Here is a 9,078-nt window from a genome sequence, read left to right on the forward strand (position 1 = left end):
TTTATTGAAATTGCGGAACGTGAGCTCATTACTACTATGTCAATGAGTGGTGATGAGAAACTCATTAGCGCATTCGAGTGGCAAAACAAGTGTTCTCATTATAAAAATATATTTCGTAAATTTTTGCGAAGATCTGACTTGTCTTCAGCTCAAAAATCAAAATGTTTAAATTTATGTCAGAAACTAGAATACTTGCGTTGCAATTTCGATGTGCTAATGAAACGCGGGGCAGGTATGCAAGTCTCGAATGATAGATTGAAATGGGTTGACTTTGATAAAGCTTTTGATAATCGTTTACAAACAAGTGCTATTATAAATTTAGATTACAAGGATGTTAATGAGTTTTTTGACGATGCCTATGTTTTATTTAAATTTAAGATTTAAAAAGCTTTAAACAGATTTAGTCCGATAAAAGTTTATACCGTCTTGGTTGCAAAATTTAAAAAAGATTCAAATGATGGAAAAGAGGAGTTTGATTTGAAAAGTTTTATCGCGAAAACAGAAGAAATTTTGATGACAACCCATTTGGATGAGTGGTATAATGTTAATGTTAAGCAACCCACTTTGAAAAAGATTGAAGAATTCCAAGAGAAGGATTCTAATTGGAATCTTGAATCTATTCACAGGTTAGAGGTTAACATTAATAAGTTCAACCCTATGCGCGCAAGTTCTTACATAAATTTGCCATCTATTATTAATCTAAAGCATGCCTGTGTCAATGTTCATAATACTGATAACCAATGTTTTAAATGGGCAATTTTATCTGCTTTACATCAAGTTGTAAACCATCCTTATCGAGTATCTAAGTATAAGCCTTATGAAAATGAACTTAATTTTAACAGAATTGAGTTTCCTGTTGCATTGAAAGACATTGCAAAATTTGAAGATCTAAATAATAATATTTCAGTTAACGTATATGGTCTGTCAAAACGAAATGAGAATTTTAGTGTATATCCTCTACATCTCACAAAACAAAAGAGAGTGGGCCATGTTAATCTTTTACGTATTGAAGACCATTACATAGATGAGAGTCTTAGTGAAAAAGAAGAAGAAGATGAACAATCAATCATCTCTTTCAACTATCACTATGTCTGGATAAAAGATTTATCGAGACTTATTGGATCACAGTTGTCTAAAAAAAAAAGTAAAAAGTACATCTGTGACCGTTGCCTCCATTATTTTGGAGATGAACTAAAGTTTTTTGAACACGAAGAAAATTGTCGAAAGATGAATGATACAAAAATTAGGTTGCCGCAACAAGGTAAAAATACTATTGAATTTAAAAATTTTCAAAACAAAGAACGTATACCTTTTATTATTTATGCGGATTGTGAGAGTCTTTTAATTCCTGTGGAAACACCACAAGAGACAAACAAAACTGAAGTCTTTCAAAATCATAAATTACTTAGTATTGGTTACTATTTAAAATGTGCTTTTGACGACTCCTTGTCTGTGTACAGTGCTTCTCCAATAGATGAGGAAGACCCAGCAAAGTGGTTTTCCAAGGAATTAAAAGACTTGTCTAACAATTTAGATACTCGATTTAAAAATCCTGTGCCTATTGAAATATTAACTCCACAGCAAATGGCAGCCTTTAGAAATGATAATACATGTCATATTTGTAAAAAGAAAATTGCGCATGGGGAAGTAAAAGTAAGAGATCACTGTCATCTAACAGAGAAGTTTCGTGGACCCGCACACCAAGAATGTAATATTAATTATCATGAATCGCAGACCATACGTGTTGTTTTTCATAACCTAAGCGGTTATGACGCTCATTTTATTATTGAAGCTATTGCTACGGAATTTGATGGTAAAGTTGATCTGCTTCCGATAAACAAAGAAAAGTATATCAGCTTTACTAAAAACATAAAAAACAGTTTTGTAAAGTTTCGCTTTATTGATTCCTTTAAATTCATGGCATCATCTCTGGACAAGTTAGCATCCTATCTCGATGAATATAAAATTGTAAATTCAATTTTTTCCAACTACAGCGATGACAAAATTCAATTATTAACGCGAAAAGGAGTTTTTCCCTATGAGTATATTGACTCGAGGGAAAAACTCGTTGAGACTCAATTACCACCAAAAAAAAATTTTTATAGCACTCTAAACGATTCAAATGTTTCTGACGAGGATTATGCTCATGCGCAGAATGTGTGGAATGAATTTAATTGTCAAAATCTCGGTGAATATGTGTACTTGTATATGAAAACTGATATTTTGTTACTTGCGGACATTTTCGAAAATTTCAGAGATCAATGTTTAAACGCGTACGGTCTTGATGCAGCACATTATTATACGACACCCGGTCTAACCTGGGATGCCATGTTAAAGTATACAAATGTAAGATTGGAACTTCTCACCGATATTGATATGGTGATGTACATTGAACGAGGAATAAGAGGTGGGGTGAGTCAGTGCACTAACCGATATGCAAAAGCTAATAATCCATACATGGAGAAATTTAATGACAAAAAGGAGACATCTTACATCGTATACTTTGATGCAAACAACCTTTATGGTTGGGCCATGGTCCAGTCGCTTCCCTATGGTGGTTTCGAGTGGGTAGAAAATGTCAACAATAGTTTTGATTTTAATGTTCCAGATGATGCACCATTTGGCTACATTTTAGAAGTTGACTTAGATTACCCCAATGAACTGCATGAGAAACATAGTGATTTTCCGTTTTGCCCTGAACGGATGTTAATGGATGTTAAATTAGTGACAAAGTGGGAGGGTAGGTATGGAGCTGAAGCTTTGATCTCAAAACCTAACTTCCACAGCAGAACCATCTTTAATGAAAACTTGGTTGCTGTGGAACTTAAGAAAATTGAGGTTTTTATGAACAAGCCACTCTATATCGGCCTTAGTGTATTAGACATTTCGAAAACATTAATGTATGACTTTCATTATGATTATATGTTGCAAAAGTATGATGAAAAGAAATGTAAATTCTTGTATACTGATACGGACAGTCTCATTTATGAAATCAAGTGTTCAGATGTCTATGCAGACATGAAAATAGATATTCATAAATTTGACACTTCGGATTATCCCGTAAATAATGTGTATGGTATTCCGCAAGCCAACAAAAAAATGTTAGGTCTCATGAAAGATGAGTGCAGTGGTAAAATTGTAACGGAATTTGTTGGCTTGCGGAGCAAAATGTACAGCGTGCGAGTTGAAAATCAAGACTTTATTAAAAAAGCTAAAGGCGTAAAATCTAGCGTTGTAAAGAAAACGATCACTTTCGACGACTATATGTATTGCTTGAGAAATGTTAAAATGCAATCTAGAATTTAATATTGTATTAGATCTAAACTTCACAATGTGTATACTTTAAAGGAATCGAAAATTGCTCTTAGTCCTTATGATGACAAAAGATTTTTGTTAGCTAATAGTACGGACACTCTTGCATGGGGTCATTGTAAAATTCGAGAAATTATGGATGATGATGAACCAATGTAAATAGAAAATGTTTTATGAGAGAGAGAAATGGTTGTTTTTAAATGAAGAGAGATGTTATACATTTTATATTTACTTTATTTAATAAAACCTTAATCTAGTTACATTACTTTACTTATTTTTTAAAAAAGAAAACTTTAATTTATTTCAATTTTAACTTAACCTTCTTTTAACTTTCACTTAACTTATTTTAACTTTAGTTTAACATCACTTAAACGTTAGTTTAACATTACTTTAACGTTATTTTAACGTTACTTTAACTTATTTTAACTATATTACATATCAAATTTCTTAATCCAACTATTGTGTGAATTATCAAATCCAAGCCATTTTACGTAGACATTATTGCCACGAGTCTTGAGAACTTTTTCTATGAGGTATACATCTGGATGTTTTACTTGTAACAGTTCTTCCTCATAGAAACCACCTTCAATAGGTTCATTTTGGTAATCGGTAAGTTTGTATGTTACTGGTTTTGTCGATTTAACTTGATCCACGGTGAATATTTCCGTTGTCCAGTTGGGAGTATATCCTTTTTCAAAGATATTCTTGTACTTGCTGACTCGAACTCTGTCACCAACCTTGAATTTTGTCCTTTTCAGTGGAATTCTTCTCAGTTTACGGATACGTCTTAACAGTTCTTGTGTATCTTCTACAGTGACATCTTTGGGTTTCATACCAATAGTACGATGTTTTTTATCATTGTACTTTGATATGAGAGTTGGTAAAAGATTGATCCACTTGTAATTGCCTTGGAAACTGAATTGAGGCCACATCATATTTTTGAGAGTGCGGTTAAATCTTTCAACAATTGATGCTTTTAGATTACTATAAGTTGAATAGAGGTTAATATTCAATTCTTGCATCAAACTCTTAATTTCAGAGTTGTAAAATTCTTTGCCTCTATCAGTATGCAGGTTTTTTGGAATACGGCCTTGTTTTAAAATAGACTTCATTGCTATCGAAATATCTTTTCCATTTTTACTTTTTACAGGTACAGCCCAAGCATACTTGGAAAATATGTCTATAACTGTGAGCATATACTTGAAACCTTTATTGGATTTAGAATATGGAACCATTTCAACCAAATCTGCTTGCCAAGTTTCATCTATACCTCGCATTTGAACTTTACGGCGAGGATAATTTTTTCTATCTTGTTTATGCAATTCTGTAACCACAGTTAACTTTTTATTTTCCATTTTCGAGAGCGTTTAAGCGAGCATCTAATTCAGCAATATATTTAGCGTTTTGAAGAGACAACTCCTGTTCAGCATCAATTTCTATCCTTTTAAGTTTTTCGTTAATTCTCTCTTCGACAATTTGTATAAAAATATTCAAATCATCAATAGCTGATCTTAAAGATGATGTAACTTGAAAGACAATTTTTATCTCGTTTTGAACAATTTTCTGTGCAAATCTTAAATTTACTGCGTCATAAAGTTCTTCATCGTCTTGAACGTTGCAAAGTCTTTTGTTATCAATATCATAGTGTCCACTTGGAGTAACTTTGTATCCAATACCAGAGGGTCCTGGAAGTCCACGACTTGCAGCAGGCCGTGTTAAAGGATGTCCGAACACGTCAATGCTCATTATTATACTAAGATTTTTTGCTTGTACTCTCTTAATATATAATTCGAGCCTCACGCAATTCTTCAATAATTGATATAATCTCATTATTATGACTTGGATTGCCAGCTTGCTGTGATGCTATGAGCAAACGTAATCGGTCAACCAATTCATTTGGATCATCCCAATAGATGTAGTCTGGTTTAAATTGTTTCTTTACAATCATAAATTTAGGTAATATTTTTTTAAGCTTCTTTAAAGGACCACCACCACCACGTTTTTTTGGTGTATTTTTGAAAAGTTTTGCAATAATATCAGCGTATTTAGAAGTTTTAGTTACATGAACAGATTCACTTGGACTGTAATTCTTACGATGAGCATTGGTAACAGTAAGAATTTCTTTATAATTTGTTAAATCATCTGGACTTATTAAAGCTTCATTAGGTTTCTGCGTAAATATAAGTTCAAGTAACCCAGCAGTTTTTAAATAATTTTTCTTTCCAACAAGTTCAATATGTGAACCTTCAAATTCAATTGGTGTATCACCAATTATGAAAGAACCATCATTTAATTTACGTACACCATAAACCATATCCAGAACTTGTTTTCTATTTTTGTTCAACAATGAAATAAATTTATTTGTCAGCTTTTCATAATATTCTCTTCCTTCTTCTTCCTTCTCAAAATTATTGCTGTCATTACGTAAAGTCGATTCTAGTAAACTTGTATCAAATTCTTGATCATCAACAGCAGTTGAGTAAGAGAAATCGTGGTCTGCCTTTTTGACTTTTTCAAGTTTAATGTCTTTAACGGAAGAGTCAGTTACGTTTACCAGCTCTTGAAGTGGTGTAACTATTGGTTTAAGAGTTTCTTTCAACATTGTTTCTGCAGCCTCTTTACCCATTTTGAGTATGTGATGTTTTCGTCTAATAGCATCACTTGCTTTTGCTATTTGACGAAGAGTTTCTTGCTCTTTTCGATACATGTTTTCGTGATGACAACATAATCTATACTAATTAAAAGTAAATAATGTCCTTGTATCTATAGTGTAATGAAGCAATCAAATCCTTTCCTATATCGTCCATCATTGAAATTTCTATCCTTATCAACGACAACAAATCCATATTTATCAGACTTCCAGCATTCTGAACATAAATCATGAAATTGAGAATAAGTCATATCTGTATTCACGTGATCTTCATAGACATTCTTAAGATTTCTTTCATCTTGTCGAAAAAGTATCAATAAATTGACATTATCTCGAACTAAGTGCTTAGGAATACGTGCATATGTTTGACACAAGTAAAAACTGTCAACGTTTACATGTCTACCCATGCAAAAGAAAGCTCTAACATTGTCTTGCTTTTCACAAGCAATATCATCAAAAATAAATATTGAATTTGGCTTTGCATCTTTCGGTGATACTACTTCTTCATGTTCACTAAATGGAAAATACTCAACTCCAATTACGTTATTGATTACATTTTCCAAAAATTTATATTTGGGTTGCTGTAGAGACTTTGAGTAGAGGTAAATATTTTCAAAACTTAATCCATTTGGATGAATAATTAGAGAAATAAGAGCATTTGTTTTGCCACAATTTGAAGGACCGCAAAATACAGCTCGGATACTGTCTGAAAATAGACTACCATGACGTTTAATCTTTTTTTCATTAGTTTCAACGTCAATACTCGTAATTGGAAGTGCAACAGGTTGTTTCGTGAACTGCATCTTGACAGTGACTGCCCAAAAAGCTATAAATACCAGGCTTTTATAGTCTTTCAGTCAGTCTCACAACAAATGTCGTAGAGTGTGGAATGATTTTCCATCAAAACGTGAAAAAAGGTGTCTGTCGAGGTAAAGGCTTGGTCAACCGTATTATCAATAGTTTACCCTTTGAGTTACATTTACCTGGATACCAATTTTGTGGACCTGGTACAAAGTTGTCAAAGCGACTAGCTCGTGGTGATCAAGGCATTAATCCTTTAGACGCTGCATGCAAAGCACACGACATTGCATATTCACAAAATCGTGAAAATATTGAAGCAAGAAACGCTGCAGATAAAGTACTTGCAGAAAAAGCGTGGGAACGCGTTACAGCTGGCGATTCTAGTATCGGTGAAAAAGCAGCTGCTTTAGCTATATCTGGAACGATGAAAGCTAAATCAAAATTAGGTATGGGAGTGAAGAGGAAGAGAAAATCCTCTATTAAAAGGAGAAGCATGTGCAAGAAGAAACGAATTGCATTGAGGAAAGTTGTTGATGCTGCCAGAAAAAGTATGGTGCCTGGTAATAATGCTGAAGAATCAATTCGAGCTGCTATTATTGGTGCACGAAAAGCAATAAAAAATGCTGGTGGAAGATCTAACATTTTATCACCTAGAATTCTACCTATACCTTCTAAAGTTGGTGGAATTTTACCACTAGTTCCCATTTTTGCTGGACTAAGTGCATTAGGAGCTCTTGCTGGCGGAGCTTCAGGAATAGCAAGGGCTGTGAACAAGGCTAAATCGGTCAAGGAACAGTTAGCTGAAGCACACCGACATAATAAAGCAATGGAAGAAATATCGCTTGGAAAAGGACTGCATCTGAAACCTTATCGGCAAGGACTTGGTCTTCATATTAATCCCTACATTCAGGGTAAAGGAATTAAAAAGAAGAAACGAACATCTAGAAAAAGACAAACATCTAGGAAGCAAAAAAACTTGCATTGAAGCTACCTCACCATGCATTATCTGATTTTGATCTATTAAAGTTTGCCAAAGCTGTAAAAATACCACATTTTCGTGGAGTTTTTATGCGAAATGAACTTCCTGTTAAAGGACCTCGTCGATATGAATCGGCAATTGTTAATTTAGATAATAAAGAAGGTTCTGGTACTCATTGGGTTGCATATAAAAAATGTAACAATGAAACAATATATTTTGACAGTTTTGGCAATCTTCCTCCACCCACAGATCTCATCTTATATTTGGGTGATGGTAGCTTAATAAAATACAATCATGAGAGATATCAAAATTATGATACATTTGTATGTGGACATTTGTGTTTGAAATTTTTGTGTAAACAACTTCATGTTAAAAGCAGCTTTAGCCTATATAAGAACATGTAACCAATTTTAAGTTTTAGTATATAAACTGACACCATCATGAGTGATTCATTTACTTTAACGTTAACGGGAAACTCTTCAGTTCTTGAAGCTGAATATTTCCCTCCAATAGAACTCAATCCCAATAAAAGTTATGTACTTGGTCTTGTTGAACTACTGACTTCTAATTCAATTCCCAACATTGATGAAAGTAACAACAAGATGCATATAGGTTATAAAATGATTACAATACCTACTGGTAGTTATGAAATAAAAGATATTGAAGCATATATACAAAATTCCGTCCCAGATGATTATGAAATAAGTATAAAACCTAATAACAATACATTACGCAGTGTGATTCAATCTAGTCACCAAATTAATTTTACCCATCCGAATTCTATTAGTAAATTACTAGGATTCACTCCTCGTGAATTGAAGGGTAATGAGACACATACTTCAGATTTACCCGTATCTATTTTAAAAGTGAATGCTCTGCGTGTTGAGTGTAATATCACATCTGGAGCGTATATAAATAATCAAAAAGTCCACACCATCCATGAATTTTTTCCTAGCGTTCCACCAGGATATAAGATTGTGGAAGTGCCTGTACACGTCATTTATCTTCCGATTGCGGTCAAGACAATATATAACATTCAAATCCGCATTGTTGATCAGGACGGTGATTTGATAAATTTTCGTGGAGAAACTATAACGATCCGATTGCATATAAAATCAATGTAATGGGGATCGTTTATAATAAAAAAATTGGAGGTGGAACCTATAAAAGTCAACCAACATGCCGGAGACAAATCAGTCTAAATTTGTCTCACAAGGTGTTAACACCTCGGAATCACCTCTTCCTAAAACAAATAGGTCTAAAAGTTATTCCTCAAGGAAAGAGAAAACGACAGGGCAATTAATCTACATATTTTTTGGGTGTTGCTGCAACAAAA

At 33.4% G+C, this 9,078-nt stretch overlaps 1 protein-coding gene across 1 annotated transcript; it reads left to right on the plus strand.

Annotated features, from left to right (window-relative positions):
* The first annotated feature begins 216 nt into the window (after positions 1-216).
* LOC127291636 (uncharacterized) lies at positions 217-3,471 on the plus strand. Its single transcript, XM_051320837.1, has 4 exons — positions 217-341; positions 399-626; positions 843-3,266; positions 3,318-3,471. The coding sequence occupies exons 1-4, from the start codon at positions 217-219 to the stop codon at positions 3,469-3,471; spliced, it is 2,931 nt and encodes a 976-aa protein (XP_051176794.1).
* Positions 3,472-9,078: the final 5,607 nt, after the last annotated feature.

This window comes from Leptopilina boulardi, unplaced genomic scaffold, assembly GCF_019393585.1.
Source record: "Leptopilina boulardi isolate dan_hultmark-lab unplaced genomic scaffold, ZJU_Lbou_2.1 LbouV2_149, whole genome shotgun sequence".
Lineage (NCBI taxonomy): Eukaryota > Metazoa > Arthropoda > Insecta > Hymenoptera > Figitidae > Leptopilina > Leptopilina boulardi.